This window comes from Danio aesculapii, chromosome 13 (genome assembly GCF_903798145.1).
Source record: "Danio aesculapii chromosome 13, fDanAes4.1, whole genome shotgun sequence".
Lineage (NCBI taxonomy): Eukaryota > Metazoa > Chordata > Actinopteri > Cypriniformes > Danionidae > Danio > Danio aesculapii.
The window spans coordinates 42,951,727-42,972,729 of record NC_079447.1 but is presented as its reverse complement, the minus strand read 5'-3'; the positions used below and the strand labels follow the sequence as shown (position 1 = coordinate 42,972,729).

The 21,003-nt window shown below is 36.3% G+C and overlaps 2 protein-coding genes across 2 annotated transcripts; both read left to right on the top strand.

The window, feature by feature from the left end:
- Nucleotides 1–222: 222 nt before the first annotated feature.
- On the top strand, nt 223–16,724 carry LOC130239323 (fibrillin-2-like). The gene is made up of 9 exons (XM_056470430.1): nt 223–280; nt 3,652–3,707; nt 3,818–5,899; nt 6,042–6,164; nt 8,671–8,804; nt 8,972–9,139; nt 11,098–11,277; nt 16,322–16,536; nt 16,601–16,724. The coding sequence occupies exons 1-9, from the start codon at nt 276–278 to the stop codon at nt 16,722–16,724; spliced, it is 3,087 nt and encodes a 1,028-aa protein (XP_056326405.1). The 5' UTR covers nt 223–275.
- Nucleotides 16,725–16,848: 124 nt separating this feature from the next.
- Nucleotides 16,849–20,715, top strand: LOC130239322 (protein mesh-like). The gene is made up of 4 exons (XM_056470429.1): nt 16,849–16,924; nt 17,903–18,052; nt 19,924–20,101; nt 20,631–20,715. The coding sequence occupies exons 1-4, from the start codon at nt 16,849–16,851 to the stop codon at nt 20,713–20,715; spliced, it is 489 nt and encodes a 162-aa protein (XP_056326404.1).
- The last annotated feature ends 288 nt before the right edge of the window (nt 20,716–21,003 follow it).

Below are 21,003 nucleotides of genomic sequence, written 5' to 3'. Positions count from 1 at the left end.
CTTTTTTGTATCAGCCTTTATTTCACACCCAGAGGCAAGTTAAAGCCCAACGGGAGTTCTAAACTTACTAGAAGAGAGAAACATAATCATAGGAATATATGGGTGTTCCCTGTTATTCTGGTTTAGGATGTCTTTGGTGCAGAGATGGGTCATTGTGTTTTGTACCAGGAAGAACTTGGGGAAAAATAATCCACAGAGAAGGGAAATCACACATTTTCTGAAGCCTGAGACATACCCACTCTAATGTCTTGTAGGAAAACGGGCATCTTTGAGATATGCTGTGAGTACTGTCAATTTGATTGTTTTGTTTAAATGCCTTGTTTATTAATTTACAGTGACGCAGTGTTAAATAATAAAATACTTAATAATATCTGTAAATGACCACATAAGTGAGGAAATTATGAAATACCAATACCATTTTAAAGACTTTGGGTACCAATATGTTCTTTTAAGATACTATATGAAACTTTTAGGTAATTTTTAAATGCTGTTGCTTTATCAGTAACCTGTGTGCATTTATTTCTGAGAGAGTGAGATCTAGATTTACATTTTGATTAACAGAAACTGTTTATTTTCTAAATGTTTTCCTCTGAATTCTGAATTAATTGATATATTGATATATTGGTTTAGGGGAAGTTCTCCAAATAGTTTTAATAAATATATTATAAAAAAAAACAAAAACTCTCAAACACAACCATTGAGGTAAATATTTAAAATAAGATTTTAAATAAGATTTTAATTCACATGGTTTGTTTAGATTTGACACAAAATTTTTGTAATTTTTGTTTGAATATTATTCCGTAGAGATAAATGTGCCTTTTGGGTTAGGAAGTTCAACCATTATGTGACGTTGAAATGGATTTTCTTTCCAGTAGTGATTAGCAAGAGATGTTTTGTCATTGTTTGATTCTGGTGCACAAAACAGACAATGGCTGAATCTGACATACCCAAAAAATTCAGCACATACCCAAGTCATAGATCAAGGAATACTGGCATATATTTCTTCCTATTGAGGATAACAGCCAATGCTTACTTTAGTTACCAAACTTGAGATGTCATTTATCTCTCAGTCTGTTTTTTGTTTTATTTTGTTGACAGTCATTATTAGAAACAGAACTTTCCAAACATAATCAAGTAAATGAATTAACAAAACTTTACGGTTTTGTTCTATAATTAGAAATGGTATACTCTAAAATGTACTTTAAGTTGAATTACTGTAGAGGGAGCATTGACAGTAGTAATTGAGATGGAAAAATTTAATGTAAAGTAAAGTAAATTGCTACTTCTAGAGTAAGATGCATTAGCGTTCTTAGGTTTCTTTGTGTTATTTTTGTTGGAGGTAGATAGGTCCTATGAACATATCCATTCCTTTTTTGAGTAATGAAATTACTTATTTGACTTGATGTGACTCTTTAGATGTAATGACCCACAGGTAACCTTAACACTCATACCATTAAAGGCTTATTATTATTATCTTCACATTTAGAATAACATTTACATTGTTTATTAGTTTCATTTTTAAGGCCATCTTTACATATTTAAACATAAATTTAAACATATTCCTTTTAGCTCATTATTTGATGGTTTAGTTATATTAAATGGGCTTCTGGTGTACTCACTGATTCATTTGACATCAGATTTGTCTGGGGTTTGTTGAAGAATGCAAAAGTCTTTTTTTTTTTACCTGAGGAACATAAAAGTTCATGCAATTCTGGTAACAGTATTTATTGTACATTTATGTGTTTGTACTTTGTATTCATTAGAGCTGTCCTCTACTAAAGACTTTCTTAGTCGACCAGAAGTCATTCATTAAAGTCATTAGCCATTTCAGGCTGAAAAATCTTAAGAGAATTATTTTGAAAATGGCAACAATGACACAGACAGGATGAAGAATGAGGCCTAAATAAAAACATCTAATGAAAAAAACACTGTGATGGACAATAATAACTGCCACTAGGCCAAAGCAAAAGACTACAAATGAAAAATAAGTTTTAGCTTTAATTAGTTTTATTATTTAATGTAAATTATTTAATTTTTTCAATGTAATATTGTTAAAATGTTATACATTAAGTAATATCATAATCTACAAAATAATACATTAAAACATGTAAATAGGGTTTTTGTTTGACATCCAATTAAAACTAAAACTTATTTGATTAAATAAAATATAAAATAAAATAATGCTAATAATAATACAAAAAAATTGGCAATTGCAACTGATTGTCTTTGTTTTCATTTTCTCAATTTGTTTTATATTATGAGAAAGCAACACAAGTTTGCCTATATATTGTTGGGAAGAAGTGAGATCTGTCTTATTTACAATGAACCTGGCCTTAAATTAAATGTGATCCAATGGAGTAGATGTATAAGGGATAGAGTGATGATATGATCCCACACTTTTGATTTGCTTCTCTTCGATATTATGAGCAGGTCGATTTGCCAGATACACCTAACGAGCTTTTGCTGAGGGGTCATGTTTTTTGCACTGCTCAGCTGTGAGCGCTTCTTTATAATCAAACCTTTTAAAACATCCCGAGCACATTGCAGAGCATAAATGCGCAATCAAAGTACAGCTGTGCTGCTGGCTATCAGGTTGCAATTGCTATGTTTTTTTTTTTTCACAGCTAACTGACTAACTTTGTAGACCAAGGCCCAATACCAATTCTATTTTTGTACCCCTACCCCTTCACCTTGCCCCTTAAAACCGAGTGTGAAGGGAAAGAGCTTTAAAATTTCGAAAGACTCCTAAGTAATGGGACAACAGTACAGCACCTCACAGTCATCAAATGTCATCGCGGTCTCTTGCTTCATATGAGATCAGAAGATCACGACTGCTGTAGTTATTCCAGTCTGGTTATTTTTTGGTAATTATAATCAGAAAACCACTGAAGGCATATATTATGTTATCATAACCATTTAATGTGGAAATAAGATTGTAATTACACTGCACATTTACACAGTGGCCATATTCATCTATGTAAACACACGAAAACAACATTAACATTATAGCAGACACTGTAAAAAGCTCATTCCCAGCCACTAGACATTACTGACAGGGTATTTGAGTGTCATACAGGAGTTAATATTTTGAATTATAGAAAGCAAAATTTAGCGGTTTTTTAAGTAGGAAGGTAAAACACGAACGCGGTTATGAATATATCAAAACATACTGCTGTTGTGGCTGGTATGGTCCTGAAAAATCTCCGTTCAAAGGGCTATCCACCCTTTCCCCTATGCCCTATGCCTTCAAGCTAAAGAGAATTGGGACACTCTACCCCTTCACGTGAACGCACATATGGTAAGGGGAAGGGCTAAGGGGTAGAAATGGGATTGGGCCCTAGTCTGTTCTGGTTGACCATCCATTAGTTGACCATTGTGCCCCCTCCTCTTTTATTTCGAGGACTAGCCCCTCAAATAGTCTCTGCAATGCACTGCTCACAGCAGACAGTCCTCTGCTCTTTTGAACCTTTGCAATACATTTGGAACAATTACATAGAATGTTCCAATCTGTCACTGCCATTTTCAAAGCATATTTCAAGAAACACACACACTAGCAGCATTATGGTCATGATGTGCCATTATTCCATTATGTGTTTTTTGCATTCTGTTGTGGTCAATTTTTGGTCAATAATTGCTGATCATCTCTTGTAGGAATCTGCTGCTGTACCTACTGTACCTGTGTACTCTGCTCAAGTACACAACTGCAGGTTAGTAACACATCCTATTTCAGAGACTTATATGCTTGAATAACTCACAGTTGAGAATAGAGTTAACATATTGCCATGTGACCCAAGTCTTATCCATTCTGTCTACACAGTTGCAGAGCTCAGTGACTGTACAGCTGCAGGGAGTATATGCCACACTAATGCAGACTGCTTCAAAACACGTGATGATAAGTTTGTCTGCATGTGCCAAATGGGGTACAGGGGTACAGGAGTACAATGCCAGGACATTGATGAGTGTACTACTGGTCTACACAGCTGCCATGCAAAAGCAGTCTGCACTAACACTCTTGGTAGTTATACCTGTTCATGTCAAAATGGGTATTTTGGCGATGGATTTCAATGTCAAGATATCAATGAGTGTCAAACTAATAATGGTGACTGCCATGTCAATGCATTTTGCACCAACAAAGATGGAGGAAGAGACTGCAGCTGCAAGTCTGGTTTCAGTGGAAATGGATTTCAGTGTACGGATGATAATGAGTGTGCAAGACCAGGAATCTGCCACTGGAATGCTACTTGCACCAACAACCCTGGCTCCTACATGTGCACATGCAACCCTGGCTATAAAGGCAATGGAAATTATCTCTGCCTAGATGTCGATGAGTGTTCAGAGACACCTGGTGTTTGCTCTGCTTTCTTTGGATACAAAGGTTGCAAGAACCTGCAAGGAACCTACACCTGCCTCTGTAACAGTGGCTATCAAAGCAACGGACAGACATGTGTGGACATCAATGAATGTGAAATCAACTTCTGCAGCCCATTTGCTGATTGTACTAACTTGCCAGGCTCATATCGATGTACCTGTCCTGAAGGATTTAATGGAAATGGCTTAGCTTGTGTAGACATTAATGAGTGTGATAGAAAGAACAGCTGTGACCCCAATGCATTATGTACAAATCTGCTCGGAAGCTACAAATGTTCCTGCCGCTCTGGGTTCCTGGGCATTGGTACAAAATGCACTGACATTAATGAATGTGCTACTGCTAACATTTGCCCAGCCGTTGCTGCATGTGTCAACACAGCAGGTTCATTCTTCTGTGACTGTGGTCAAGGCTATAACTTTAGTCAAAATCAGTGTGTAGATTTGGATGAATGTGCCATAGGACTTTGCAGTCCTTATGCTTCTTGTGAAAATATGCCTGGTTCATACAAATGCTCATGCATAGCTGGTTTTAAAGGTGATGGGCTTGTATGCGAAGACGTGGATGAGTGCGTCACAGAAAAGCGGTGCCATGTTAATGCACTCTGTATAAATTTACCAGGGAAATACAACTGCAGCTGTATGGTGGGATATACAGGGAATGGTGTGTTGCAGTGCACAGATGTAAATGAGTGTCTTGTTGAAAATGGTGGCTGCAAAAACCGAGCAACATGTTCCAACAGTAAGGGGTCTTTCTCTTGCATTTGCCCCTCAGGCTTTCGGTTAGTCAATCATACCACCTGTCAGGACATCGATGAATGCCAGCTTCCTGAAAAGGTTTGTGGCACCAATGAGCAGTGCACAAACCTGGAAGGATCATATTCATGCCAGTGTAAAGCAGGCTTCAGTCGAATCATTGATGACTTCTGCTCTGATATTGATGAATGTGAACTTCAGAAACCTTGTCATCAAAATGCCACATGCTTGAATTTGGCAGGCTCCTATTCATGTACCTGCAAAAGTGGCTTCAAGGGAAATGGTGTAACATGTGAAGACATAAATGAATGTGCACTTGGTGGTATATGCCATCTACATGCTAATTGCTACAATTATATTGGTGAATTCTTGTGTAAATGTCATCAGGGTTTTATAGGTGATGGTTTCACCTGTACAGATGTAGATGAATGTGTTGTTTCAAATGCTACTTGTCCAGGAATCTCTGTATGTGTCAATTCCTTGGGAGCATATGTCTGTTCATGTCTGAATGGGACAGTAGCATACAACAACACCTGTGTCTTCCCTAGTCTTGAATGTGATCCTGCCTGCCATCCACATGGACTCTGTCATCCTTCACCTTCTGGCTATCAATGTGTGTGTGATGTGGGATTCAAAGGGGATGGACTTACTTGCTCAGACATTGATGAATGTGAAGAGAATGTGTGCCTAATGAAAGAGACACAGTGTGTCAATAATCCAGGATCCTTTGAATGCATATGCAAAAAGGGTTACTCTTTCAATGGAACAAAATGCACGGGTAGGTGCTTTTTTTTATTAATTAATTATTATTATTTATGTTTTTATTATACATTTAGCCTGACAACTGACTTGAATGCACTGTAAACCAATATAGGAAAAAAGGTCTATTGGGTTCAAAATGTTATCTCTTAATCTTTCAGATTTGGATGAATGTGAATCTGGAGTCAGCAACTGCAGCAAGTTTGCACAGTGTGTCAATACAGTTGGGAGTCACCTTTGTTTCTGTCTCAGTGGCTTCACTGGTGATGGAAAAAACTGTTCTGGTAAGTTTCTCGTCCTTTTCAAAATTCTTTTGTGCGCATCTTTGCTTGCTTGAAGACTTTTTTCTTAGTCTTTTAGGGATTGTTTTCCTCACCCTGTCCCATTTTGGATGACTTATAGACATTAATGAGTGCCACTTCCAAAATGGAGGATGCCATCCAGTTGCAAGCTGCACTAACTCCCCTGGATCCTTCAAGTGTACCTGTCCGTTTGGCATGACCGGGTCTGGGTTTGATTGTCAGGATGTGGACGAATGTAAAGAAAACTCAACTTTGCCTCATAACTGCAGTCTCCTCGCCACGTGCAGTAACGCAGAGGGTTCCTACATTTGCAAGTGCATGGAGGGATACTCGGGAGATGGGTTTACCTGTAATGATCTGGATGAGTGCTTTCCACATTCAACCTGTGGGAACAACATGACCTGTCAAAACTTTCCTGGAACATTTACCTGCACATGCACCCTTGGTCTGGTCTATGATCTGGGTACATGTGTAACTGAGAAAGACTGTAAGAATGTAACTAATGCATGCAACATCTATGCTGAGTGCAAAAAAGTTCAAGGGTCAAACTATTGCTCTTGCAAAAAAGGATTTCATGGAAATGGCAGAGACTGCAAGGATTTAGATGAATGCTCACAAACGGGAGCTTGCCCAAATTTGTCCTACTGTTTAAACACAGAAGGATCATTTCATTGTGACTGCTTGCAAGGTTACCGGTACAATGGGACACACTGTGATGACATAAATGAATGTAGTGTAGGAAACTTTAGTTGCCCTGTCAACAGTTCTTGTTACAATGAAGTTGGAGGCTATAATTGTTCATGTAACAATGGTTTCGTCTACTCTAACAACTCTGAGTGTTTGGATGTTGATGAATGTGCCACAGGGAAAGCACAGTGCCCAAATGCCTCAAACTGTCATAATACCGTGGGATGGTATTCTTGTGAGTGCTGGGATGGGTATGTAGGCAATCAGACAGTCTGCAAAGATGTCAACGAATGCCTGAACAATTCTAGTTGTTCAAACCACAGTATCTGTGTTAACACCATAGGCTCATTTATGTGCCTTTGTGATGATGGATTCGCCTATAATGGCAGTGATACCCAATGTGAGGATATAGATGAGTGCTCAAACCCAGAGCTTGGGTCAATCTGCACTAATGGGACCTGCTTAAACACAATTGGCTCATTTTACTGTGTTTGTGATATGGGATTCTGGAGCAATGGAACTAGATGTTTTGACATAGATGAGTGTTCAGGATCACAGAATAAGTCAATATGTCAACTCCACTCTACATGTTCCAACATCCCTGGGTCTTACAAATGTCACTGTAACTCAGGTTTCCTGCTTAACAGAACAGAATGTCAAGACATTGACGAATGCCTTGCAGATGACAGTCCCTGCAATGCCAACACTGTATGTATAAACTCAGTTGGATCTTTCCATTGTCTTTGTGCATCTGGTTTGAGAAGGATGGACTAAATTGTACAGATATCAACGAATGCCTTTCAAATGAAACCTGTCGTCCTGATCAGGTATGCATCAACAAACCTGGATCATACCTGTGCTCATGTCCACCGGGACATCAAGAGGAAAATGGTAACTGCATCGACAACAATGAATGTGCAAAAAACACGACCTGCCACCCCCTGGCAAGATGCTGGAACACAGTGGGGACTTTCACATGTCAATGTCGCTTAGGTTATGTTGGGAATGGGACATACTGTAAAGACATTGATGAGTGTTCCACTTCTTCCTCACGTTGCCACAAGTCAAGCAAATGCATCAATACCCCAGGGTCTTATGTATGTGTGTGTGCAGCAGGTTTTGTTGCATTAGGTTCTGTTTGCGTGGATCTTGATGAATGTCAGGCCAATAGAGGTATATGCCATCCTGCTGCCACATGCTACAACTCCATAGGCGGGTTTCACTGTCAATGTGGCAATGGATGGAATGCCTCAGTTGGAAATGGACGTGGAATGGGTGGATGCATAGACCAGAATGAGTGTCTCTCACCTAATGTGTGTTATAGAAACAGAACCTGCACCAATTTCATAGGATCGTACAGCTGTGCCTGCTCTCCCAGAGATACCCACTGTTCACAGCTATCACTGATGGGTGGGCTATTATATTACATTTGTGAAAATTATTTGTGTAAAATAATACATCAATTTTTACTTTTATTGTGTAGTATTTACATAAATTCTGGAATAACATGATGCAGACTCATGTGACATGATGGCTACAATCATATCAGGACTTCCTCTTGATATTGTTCCCAATTCTACATTAATGGTGACTGCCATTTTGATATCACATGAAAATCAGACCAAAGTTAAACAAAAACCTAAAATAAACTTTACTCAAACTAATTTTCCAAACAGGACAAAAACTTTTGTTTTACAATTTTTTACAATTTTGTGATCAGAAGGTGCAGTTGGTTTTTGTGACCATCAAGCAACAGTGGCTAACCAAGCATTTTGGTTGCATTTTGTGTATACTTTCACAGAAAGTGACCTGTATCCATTTGGAGATGAAGCAGGTGATGCCAAGTTGACAATAACAACGGCAGATGGAATTTCTCCATACATCTTTCTTCCTACAGGCTTCCTATTCATGGGCAAACAATATGAACGGCTATTAGTAAGCATGCACAAATAACTGTTCACATTTTAATGACTATTTAAAGACGAACAGGCAAATTTATTTGAATGTGTTAAACTATTGTACCATAAATATATTGTAGGTATAGGAAAGTGTAGTTTCTTAAAGTTACATCTTAATAGATCTTGATATATACACATTTTTAGTTTTCAGATAATGGCCTGGTGCAGTTTCAGTCAGTCAATGAGAATGAGAAACTGTTGCTCCCTGCTCCAATCCCAAAGGGGTTTCATGGTAATGAAAGCCTGCCTTTGTTGGCAGTGTTCTGGGATGATGCAGACCTTACACTTGGTGACGGAAAACTGCTGTACCAGGTTAGTTTCACAAATACATAATGTCTAATAATTGTATGGTCTTGTTTCTACTATAATGTTGAGGGAACCACATAACTAAAGTGTTTAAAGTCTGTAAACTAAAGCAGACATTAATCAAACAGTCAAATAATACTAAAGGGGACCTTCAAAATAACACTGTTTATTTACATTTTAATTTGAATTCAGTGAGTTAATCTGATTTTATAGGAGATATGCTAGTTAAATATTTGAAATCAGATCAGCAAGATTTCAGGTTGTATAGATACAGTAGTTCCACCCTATGTAAGACAATGTTTTAACAAGGCTAACACATTTTAAAATTCAATACTCAATTGGGACTCTAACCACTTCTCATATATACAAAGTGTATATGGGTAATTCTTTAACTACGGGCACTTTTATGTCCTTTGATTATATATCCAAAAATATATAATTTTCTTCAAATTTCTCTTTCTTTGTCAAACTAACAATCAAACCTACTTTAAAATTTTTACTACCTTTTTATCATATATATTTTTCATATTATTCAACCTCCTATTAGGTGTCAAAATCACAGTTTTTTTTTTTACTTGTCGCACACCAAGAGATTTAAACTTCAACAATGAAAATAACAATTTAAAATATTATTTATCCGGTAACTATTAATGTATCTTAGTGAAGCACTAGTGAAATAAGTTAAATATTTTATGGTTATTATTGTGAGCCTATTATCAATATTATTTTTCATACAAAATATAGCTGTCACAGAGTATCAGTGTCATTTCCACCACAATACTCTGATATCGCTTTAAAATGTTTGTATGAAAGATTATTTAGGTGGTTTCTATGAAAATGAATAGTGACATCTGAGCACATGTTCAAGATGGAGAGAGAGAATTAAATTTTTATTAACAACACATGAAGAAAAATCAAGGTAAAAATTGCTTGATAAGGAAACACATTTATTCTACATCCTTTTTAAACATGCTGTACCTTCAAAGGTGTTTTGGGTCAAAGGTGTCTCACCCCTGTAGGTGTGTAATTCCTTTTATTTTAAAATTAATTTATATAATATTTGAATAATAATCAGTTATTCACAGTATGCACTGTTACTGTTCATCTGTTAAACAAATCTCTTTTTTAGATCAATCTCAGCCTTACACATGCAAAAATGTGTGGTTATGCTTAGTAATTTTGTAAATTGAGTTTAAAAAGTGTGAGTTTAACAGTTTCATATTTTTTCTAATAAATATCTAATGTTTTTCTACATTAACCTTGTAGAAAAACCATACACACATTTTAAAAAAATATTTTAAAAGTTACAAAGTTACACATTAAAAGTGTATTCACAATTTATAAGTTCATGCTCTATTTAATATACAAATTCAGTTTATTTATTTTCTAATAAGCTCTTTAATACCAATTTAATATTAAATTTTAGAGTGTTACAGGTGTACAATCCAGCATTTGGTCCTAAGGGACTAATTTATTTCACTGACAAATGTATAATTATTGTATATATTGTGGAAAGATTGGTTAAACTAGATACAAAAATGATCTTAGACAATGTTTGACTGCCATAATTTGTTCATTTTGAAATTAAAGCTGTATATTGAGATGTGGTGGATATGACATTGTTCAGTTTACGATGTAAAAAAATGTTAAATAACAATTTCTCTTCATATTTCAGTTTGTCCTCTTACAGATCTTAAAACTAGACAAATTGTTTAAACTTATGAGGCTATGCTCTGCTAATTTTGAACAAGTTCTTTTTACTCAACTTCACAAGACTAAAAGTGCCCGTAGTTGAAGAATTGCACATATATTTTTGTATATGGCTATTAAAAAGTTGATTCATTTTACATTTTTAAATGACAAATAGTTAAGTTTCACTCAGTGTTAACTTGCCTTTTCACATATTTTTGTATTAAATACCATGATGGAAATCTTTGTAAGCATTCTCCTTTTCTGTCCAACAGGAATACAGTTTCCTCAATATACCTGATATCTATGCTGTGACAGTGTTTCACAGAACAGCACAAGACGTTAGCAGATTTGAGTCTCAAAGGGGTAAACCCCCGTTTACTCCCATCTGGATACTAAAAATCACATGGGATCATGTTTTACCTGTATCCTATCAAAAGATCAACTTGTCTGAGGTGAGTACTTGATGACTGAACACTAAGCAAGTTAAAGTATTATTAAGATACAATTAATAATACAGTTACATCAATGTCTAGACGGGATTGAAATTCAAAAATAATCACTTAATAATAATATAAATAAAATACTTTTTGTATGTAACTCAATTACCACCCATTTAAAATGTAACAGAAATGAAATACAGTAACTCATATTTTATCTTTTTCACCTCGTTCATTCAATAATATTCATAAATAAGTTACTTCTATTCCATTACTCAAATAATAGCACCATTACTATTATTAATATTGTTCATAATTTGAGTCAGGTATGACATTACAAACTAAAGTTAACATTAAGTTTTATACTTTAGCATACAGTAACTAATTGTACATAGTTTTTACAATAAACATCCATGACATACGGCTTTCTGAGAAGAGGCTAGAAGTGTTGAAAAAGAGATAACTTGTGTTAAATTACATAAACATGCAATAAATGTAACATTTATGGGGGCAAGAATATTGTACACTTAAATCCTTAATTTTACGGTTTATTTCCAGCAGCTGGGGTGCCTGAAAAAAAAAAAAAAAACGGCCGTTAAATTACAGAAATATACCGTAAAATAACGAATATTAAATTACAGAATTTTCCTCAAATTAAAATTTCTGGTAAATTTCTGTAATTAAATATCCGTTATTTTACGGTATATTTCTGTAATTTAACTGCCTTTATTTTATGTTTTTTTTCCGGCACCCCAGCTGCTGGAAATAAACCGTAATATTACAGAGTTTTTTACAGTGTAGATAACTAGAAATAGACAAGGCTAATAAACAACCAGAACAATACTCAGAATAAACAGGCAACCACAACTTGCAGCATTTCAGGAACCAACCCATATGAATTTTAAAGGCAAATGAGGAAATTGAAAATCATAGCACCAAACATTAAACATGCATTCAGTCAATGTATAAAAAGGTGTATGGTCCCAATTCAAACATCACTGACAAAAGCTTACAAAACGAAAACCAAATTAGAACATGTTAATTTCTCAGCAGCGGAGTATTTTAATTCACTACTTTAGAAGTGCATATTTAATAGATTTTTAATTTATCAGAGTATTTTATCTTAGGTATTTTTTTAAATTTTTTATTTTTACTTCATTACATTCCAAAACAACATACTGTACTCTGGAAACAAGCCTGGGCTAACATTTGGCTACCATACAGGCCCCCAGCGGGCTGCTTGCACAGGGCCATTGAGAGATTGCTCACAGGGAAAACTTTGGTCTCTTAGTGTTGGCCCCAAAAGAGCAACACTCACCTGGCTCCCAGGAAGCATGGATACACTGGACACACTCACTAACCTAGCCCACAGGAAGCCCAGACTAATCCTGCATTGACTGTGCATGGGCTGTCCTCACCTAGCCCACAGGATGCCCTTACTAAAATTGCAGGGTTCCACATTCCACCTCATTCATGTTGTCCCAACACAAATTGATTAGGTTAACTTAACACTTTTTGACAAATTATTTTATGGATTATGGATTTGAACATAAATTAAGTTGTCCCAATGAAATCTGAAGAATTGTGTTGTTTTAGCTCATTTTTAAATAAGTAGTTTGAATGAGCAAAAAAATATATATACATATATATATTTTTTGAGTGTAGCCCAAGATAACGATACAATGGATATTATTCACTGCAGCTAGCCTGCTCCAGAGTAGGCTAACTGCCAGGCTAAGATTAATTCTAGTGATTTATCTGCTAGTTTCGTTGTCAATGCTTTTGACAATGTATTACCAATAATTTTATATATGTTCATAATTGCTGTTTCAGATAGAAATATAAGGGAGTATAGATAAGAGATATAAAATTGGTGAATGATTAGAGAAAAAAATACATACAGTTGAAGTCAGAATTATTAGCCCCGTTTAATTTCTTTTTTCTTTTTTAAGTATTTCCCGATGATGTTTAACAGAGTAAGGAAATTTTTCACAGTATGTCTGATAATATTTTTTCTTCTGGAGAAGAAATTCTTATTTGTTTTATTTTGGCTAGAATAAAGCAGTTTTTAATTTTTAAAAAACATTTTAAGGTCAATTATTAGCCCCTTTAAGCTATATTTTTTCGATTGTCAACAGAACAAACCATCATTATACAATAACTTGCCTAATTACCCTAACCTGCCTAGTTAACCTAATTAACATAGTTAAGCCTTAAATGTCACTATAAGCTGTATAGAAGTGTCTTGAAAAAATATCTAGTCAAATATTATTACTGTCATCATAGCAAAGATAAAATAAATCAGTTATTAGAAATGAGTTATTTAAACTATTATGTTTAGAAATGTATTGAAAAAAATCTTCTCTCCGTTAAACAGAAATTGGGGAAAAACATAAACAGGGGGCTAATAATTCAAGGGGGGAAATAATTTAGACTTCAACTGTATATGTTGCTCAGCATAAACTTGTACACCCAGTTTTGAAAAAGACATTTTTATCAATTTCTCAGTGAATATAGTCAATTGCTGCATTTTAACAAAACAGTTTAATTACAGTTATATCCAATAAAATAAGAGTTTGGTCACCTAACATCTTTAGGAATAGAAAGATTATACATTTCAATTCAAATTCAAATTACGATCTACCAAATTTAAACTTTTTTTTCTGTTGACTTTCCCCTGTTTACTAAGATTTAATTTTATATTATTCCCTAACATATTAATTTAGGTGTATTAATTTTTGGACTGTGATGTTAAGTTTTGACTCACTAATCTAATGTAAATGCACAAATATATTTTTGTAAAGCATCTTATAGACAGTTTTAATTTAAAGAAAGCGTAAGGTATACTCATTATTAGTAGCAAAGTTTTGCTTAAAATATTACAATGCACACAACATTGTGTGTAACATATTAGAGTTCAAAAGAGGGCAAATTGTTGGTGTGTCTCACTGCCACATCTGTGACCAAGACAGCAAGTCTGTGACGTATCAAGAGCCACTTTATCCAGGGTAATGTCAGCATACCATGGATGAAGCATATGCAACAGGAGTAACTGGGAACGCAAAAGGAAGCTGTCTGAAAGGGATGTCTGGGTGCTAACCCAGACTCAATCCAAAAAAACATTAAATCACAGCTCCTCAACTCACTGTAGAATTAAATGTGCACCTCAACTCTCACCAAATTGGGAGCTCCTTAGTGTCAATATACAGTACATGGCTGGGTAGCAATAACCAAATCTTTAGTCACTCATGCAGTACTACCAAACCATGCTGGAGGACAATGCGGTTCAAACAGTGTATCCTGAAGGTGGTGCCTTGTATCAGGATGTAATGAACCAATGCACAAAACAAAACTGCTGACAGAGTGGGTTGATGAACATGAAAGTGAAGTTGAACATTTCCCATGGTCTGCACAGTGACCAGATCTAATTATTATTGAGCCATTTTGAGATGTTTTGGAGGAACAGAACATCAGGAAATGTTTTCCTTCACCAGCATCATGTAGTGACCTGCCCACTAGTCTGCCAGAAGAATGGCTCAAAATCCCACAAAAGGAGGCCCTACATCATACAATGAATTATTGTCGTCTAAAACCAGGTGTTTCAGTTTTATTATACAGCTGAAGTCAAAATTATTAGCCCTCCCGTGATTTTCAAATATTTCTCAAATTATGTTTAACAGGGGGCGACACGGTGGCTCAGTGGTTAGCACTGTCGCCTCACAGAAAAAAGGTGGCTGGTTTGAAACCTGGGTGGGTCAGTTGGCATTTTTGTGTGGAGCTTGCATATTCTCCCCGTTTGTGCATAGGTTTCCGCCGGGTTTCTCCGGTTTCCCCCCACAGTCCAAATACAAGCACTACAGATGAATTGGATAAAATTGGCCATAGTGTATGTGTGTGAATGAGTGTGTATGGGGGTTTCCCAGTGTAATTTGCTTTCAAAGTATTTTTACAGTTCAGTTTTAGCGATCTTCATGTTTACAATTGCGCTCCCTTCGCAGTGCACTTTGAAAACATTGATGTCATTTTGAACACAGCCGAGAGGAATTTATGTAATGTCTCCAAAGCTAGTATATTTTTTTACAGTCATTGCTCCAAAGCCTGTGTAAAAAAAACATAGCATACGTTAATGGTTTTATTTTATAGTGGGTTATTTTTTAGGAAATGTAGCCTACGTATATGACATGGGCCTGTTTGGTTTGAACATTTTCTGCAGTGGTTTGCATGTGTTCAAATTTGTAAAAGTAGACTTTTCAAAAAATAAATAAACAATTTCCTACTTAATAATAATATTAATCATCATCATCATCATCATTATTAATATTATTTTTAAAATATAATATTTTTTTTCATTTCCTAATAAATATTACATTTCTTAATAAATAGCTTCATTATTTATTTATTTATATGATTATATATGATATTAGATTATGTGTTAGCTTTTGTAAGGCCCTAATGTGCCATTTATATTTCAGTTAATATGAAAAACGAGTGTATGTTTTATCAAAACTAATATTCGATTTTTTTATGAGTGTGCGTGTAAACAATATAATTTGCACAAGGAAATTATGGGGTTCTTCTCTATATAAGTTGTTACCACTCCATTTAGAGGCATTTAGGGCATTTTACGTTATAACTACATGGTTGAAGCAATGGATCTGCGAAAGAAAAACTACAGGTTTTGGGAAACACTCGTCACTACATCGATGCATCATACTAGGTTATTATACAGGTAACATGATGATTTGACAAAAACAATATACTACACACATTGAAATGAGGGACTTGATGTGAGTGTTGCTGTCCCCACCCTCACCATCACTCTCTTGCCCTAGTTGTGTTGACACACCATGGGAAATGTTTTTACAATGAGGCCATTCATACAGGATGTGTTTAAAACCAGGTTGATGGAATGGGTCTTCAAACATATTGTCAAAGCTGAACTGTTTTTATCGGATCGTCCTGAATATGTACTTTAAAAACAGGCAGAATGCATGAATACTACCTGTGTGAATGACCGTTAATCACTAATTAAAATACATTTTATCTTGTTTTCCTACAGACCAACACTTTCCAGTGCATTTTGACCACAGATGGATTACGTTCAATTGCTCTGCTTCGCTACAGTGACATGAACTGGGGTCCAGGACAAAGGACCCATCATGATGCTCTTATAGGCTACACAGATGGCAAAAACAACTTCCATAATGAGATTCCAAATCCGCCAAACAACTTGTTTGACTCGGGGAGGGCGATATCGTCCTCAAACTGTGACAGGTAACACAGGCGAACTGGGGAAGCTGGTGTATGACTTGACAGGATCTGATAAAAACCAGCTCAGATCCACAGAGGCAATGCCAGTTATGGGCTTCAGTGAGCCAGATCCCAAAGAATGGGCATTAGGAATTGGCACCATGTCCCTGTACCCGTGTACAGGCACAGGAGGATCTGACCTTTGGGCCTGAGACTCTACCATCAGAACAGACTGCACAAGTGAGGGACCTGAGAAATATGAGATGGGGTGGCAAAAGGGCCGCGTCATTCAGTCTATCCTCTTTAACAAACAAAGAGCAGGAAAGAGATGCGTGTATGATCCAGAGGGGGCCCTGCTTGGCTGGATACAGTGAAAGGTTCTTTACCGAAGACAAGACACAACAGCATATAGGTAAAATGATCCCCAAGCTTCGGGGAGTATGGAATAGAGTAACTTATTTATGAATAGTATTGAATGAACGAGTGAAAAATATAAAATATTAGTTACTGTATTTAATTTCTTCTGTTTTCATTTTATACGGGTGGAAATTGATTTACATCCAAAACGTATTTTAAATAGAATTTTTGAATTTCAATCTCATCTAGACCTTGATGTTAACTGTAATTGCCAATTAATGTAAGCTGCAATTAACAATTTTTTTACTTCTGCTCATAAGAAAATAAGAGGGACCATAGTTTTGCGTAAGCTATTTCACATATCGTATGTTCACATATTTTCCTCAATAGAAAAAAAATGGACTCATTAAAAATGGGGTTATTTTATAAATTCAACTATTATTTTTCTTGTGTACTATATATATATAAATATATACAGTTGAAGTCAGAATTATTGGCCCCCTTTGAATTTTTTTTTTTTTAATATTTGCCAATGTTGTTTAACAGAGCAAGGAAATTTTTCTTTTGGAGAAAGTCTTATTTGTTTTATTTCGGCTAGAATAAAATCACAAAATCAAGGACAATATTATTAGCCCCATAAGCTATTTTTTTTGATCATCCACAGAACAAACCATCGTTATTCAATAACTTGCCTAATTACCCTGTCCTGCCCTTGTTAACCTAATTAACCTAGTTAAGCCTTTAAATGTCACTTTAAGCTGTATAGAAGTGTCTTGAAAAATATCTAGTAAAGTATTATTTAATGTCATCATGGCAAAGATAAAATAAATCAGTTATTAGAAATGAGTTATTAAAACTATCATGTTTAGAAATGTGTTTAAAAAAATTTTCTTTCCGTTAAACAGAAATTGGGGACTAAGGGGGGCTAATAATTCTGACTTCAACTGTATGTATATATTCAGGGTTTGTTTAGACTCAATTTTAATTAATTATTAATTCTAACCTCACCTGATTCATTTTATGTTGTTTCTAGACAATGATCTACTACCCTTTCAATGGTGCTGTGTTCAATCACCTCTTTGTAATGTCTACTTGGCAAAGAGACCACTAGACCGGTGCCAAGGGTATAGCTGGAACAGCTCTGACAGCACTATACCTGGGAACAGGGGAGCACCAGGAATTGGTAAGAGTGCTATGCCCCACCAACTCCTTTATGCAAGATTACCAGGGGAAATAATTTTATATAATTAAAAGAAAATATGGAAGAAACAACAAATCAATTCAAATGATATACTATTTGATCAATAAATATTAGCCAACATTAATAATTCAATGATACAAGGAGCATCATATCATTATACAGTGCATCCGGAAAGTATTCATAGTGCTTCACTTTTTCCATTTTTTTTATTTTACAGCCTTTTTCCAAAATGGATTCAATTCATTTATTTCCTCTAAATTCTACTCACAATACCCTATCATGACAATGTAAAAAAAGAGTTTGTGAAATGTTGCAAATTTATTAAAAATAAAAAAATCTGAAAAGTCACATGTACATAAGTATTCAAAGCCTTACTTTGTTGATGCACCTTTGGCAGAAATTACCCCCTCTTTTTGAATATGATGAAACAAGCTTGGCCACACCTGTTTTTGGGAATTTTTGCCCATTCCTTTTTGCCGTACTGCTCAAGCACTTTTAGGTTGAATGGGAAGCGACAGTGTACAGCCATTTTCAGACCTCTCTAGAGATGTTCAATAGGATTAGGTCTGGGCTCTGGCTGGGCCACTCAAAGACATTCACCGAGTTGTTGTGAAGCCACTCCATTGATATTTTGGCAGTTTGCTTTGGGTCATTGTCTTGCTGGAACCGTCGCCCTAGTCTGAGGTCAAGAGCACTTTGAAGCAGGTTTTCATTCAGGATGTCTCTGTACATTGCTGCATTCATCTTTACCTCTACCTGACTAGTTTTCCAGTTCCAACTGCTGAAAAACATCCCCACAGCATGATGCTGCCAACACCATGCTTCCCTGTAGGGATGGTATTAGCCTGGTGATGAGCGGTCACTGGTTTTCTCTAAGCATAACGCCTGGCATTCACTCCAAAGAGTTCAATTTTAGTCTCATCAGACCAGAAAATTTGGTTCTTATGGTCTGAGAGTCCTTCAGATGCCTTTTGGTAAATTCCAGGCAGGTAGTGGTTTCTGTCTGGCCACTCTACCATACTTCCTGATTGGTGGATTGCTGCACAGATGGTTGTCCTTCTGTAAGGTTCTCCTCTCTTCACTGAAGAACGCTGGGCTCAGAAAGAGTGACAATCGGGTACTAATCACCTCCCTGACTAAGGCCCTTCTTCCCCAATCACTTAGATGGTCTTAGATGGCACTTAGATGGCTTAGATGGCCCGGCCAGCTCTAGGAAGAGTCCTGGTGGTTCTAAACATCTTCCACTTAAGATGATGGAGGCCACTGTGCTCATTGGAACTTTCAAATTTTTCTGTAACCTTCCCCAGCCTTGTGCCTCGAGACAATCCCTGTCTCGGAGGTCTACAGACAATGCCTTTGTCTTCATGCTTGGTTTGTGCTTTGACATTCACTGTCAACCCTGGGCCCTTATATAGACAGGTGTATGCCTTTTCAAATCAGGTCCAATCAGCTGAATTTACCACAGGTGAACTCCAATGAAGCTGCTGAAACATCTCAAGAATGATCAGTGGAAACAGGATGTACCTGAGCTCAATTTAGAGCTTCACACCAAAGGCTGTGAATACTTCTATACATGTAATTTTTCAGGTTTTTTATTTTTTTATAAATTTGCAACAATTTAAAAAAAATATATTTTTTTCGCATTGTCATCATGGGGTATTGTGTGTAGAATGTTGAGGAAATAAATTAATTGAATCCATTTTGGAATAAGGCTGTAACATAAAAAATGTGGAAAAAAGTGAAGCGCCATGAATACTTTCCGGATGCACTGTCACTGATTTCTGATTTCTGTCAGATTTTGTCATTTTTTAAGAAATTAGCCTACCTGTTCCACATTGTTCTTTTTCATGTAGGCATGGTGTATGGTAGTCTTCATTTTATCACCTTTGATGGAAGTGAGTATACCTTTAAAGCCGTGGGGGAGTATGTTATACTTCGTCTCTCCTCCAGCACGGGATCAAACATCTTCACTCTTCAGGGACAAACAGTTGCTCTAGTGGTCAACGGCTGGCCAAACAGGTACCTGCTCTGGTACGATTAGCTGCCTTCCACCAGGGTGCTGGAAAGGTGAGTCTTATGTTTCAAACAGATAAAATGCAGATGGTCATGTATAATGTGGTTGTCACAATGTAAAGATCATCAAATGATTTCTCTCAAGGTTGAGTGGCGATGTGCTGAATCTGGGGATGGGCTGCGGTCTTGGTCAATGATGAGGACCATTCCTGTGTCCTGTTGGTGAGAAGACTTCATTTCACATGCTCATGTAAAGAGATAGACTTGCTGTTTATTCATTTTAAACACTAGTTATAATTTATTACATGTCATGAAATGGGCTTTGTCTAACATTCCCATTCACAACAAGTCTTCTCTGTGCCTGTGGGTAGAACCTATAAGTTATTTAGGTACTTTCTAACTACTGTTTGATGAATACTGTCAATTTGGACATACTAATCTTTTCATTTACTGTTTTAGCCTGCTATACCGCAGGGAAGTCAAATGTGTGATTTCAGGTGCTCCTCGTCTATTAGTTGTAACTTATCACCCTCTGCTGCTTTTTCAGGAGTGGTGCATTTAGAGGAAGAGGCCTTTGCAGTGCGCTGTACCTCCGTGAGTCGCTGTGGAGTTTGTGTATGGTGAAGGCCTGAATGTGGTCGTTTGGAGAGGTGATAATGGGAGGTTGTCCGCTCTGGTGGAGGTTCCTCAGAGGTTCTACAATCGTACACTGGGTTTGCTGGGACAATGGAGCTCAAACAGGACAGATGACTTCCTGCCTTTCTAATGGCCGTCTGGTGCCTGTTTTAAATAACAACACCCTTCTGAGCAGATTCTGCTTTCCTTTGGACAGTCATGTATGTGTTCTTCTTCAGATCGAGTATTATATTAGTGAGCTTAATGTGTATATGAAGAAACTGCAATTTATTAAAATTAATAAC

Coding starts and splice junctions, on each gene's coding strand:
- LOC130239323 (XM_056470430.1), top strand. Junction 3,708..3,817: donor GCTCAAGTACACAACTGCAG/GTTAGTAACACA, acceptor CTGTCTACACAG/TTGCAGAGCTCAGTGACTGT. Junction 6,165..8,670: donor TGATGGAAAAAACTGTTCTG/GTAAGTTTCTCG, acceptor ATACTTTCACAG/AAAGTGACCTGTATCCATTT.
- LOC130239322 (XM_056470429.1), top strand. CDS start 16,849: ATGATCCAGAGGGGGCCCTGCTTGGCTGGATACAGTGAAAGGTTCTTT. Junction 18,053..19,923: donor CAGGGGAGCACCAGGAATTG/GTAAGAGTGCTA, acceptor TTTTTCATGTAG/GCATGGTGTATGGTAGTCTT. Junction 20,102..20,630: donor CCAAACAGGTACCTGCTCTG/GTACGATTAGCT, acceptor CTGCTTTTTCAG/GAGTGGTGCATTTAGAGGAA.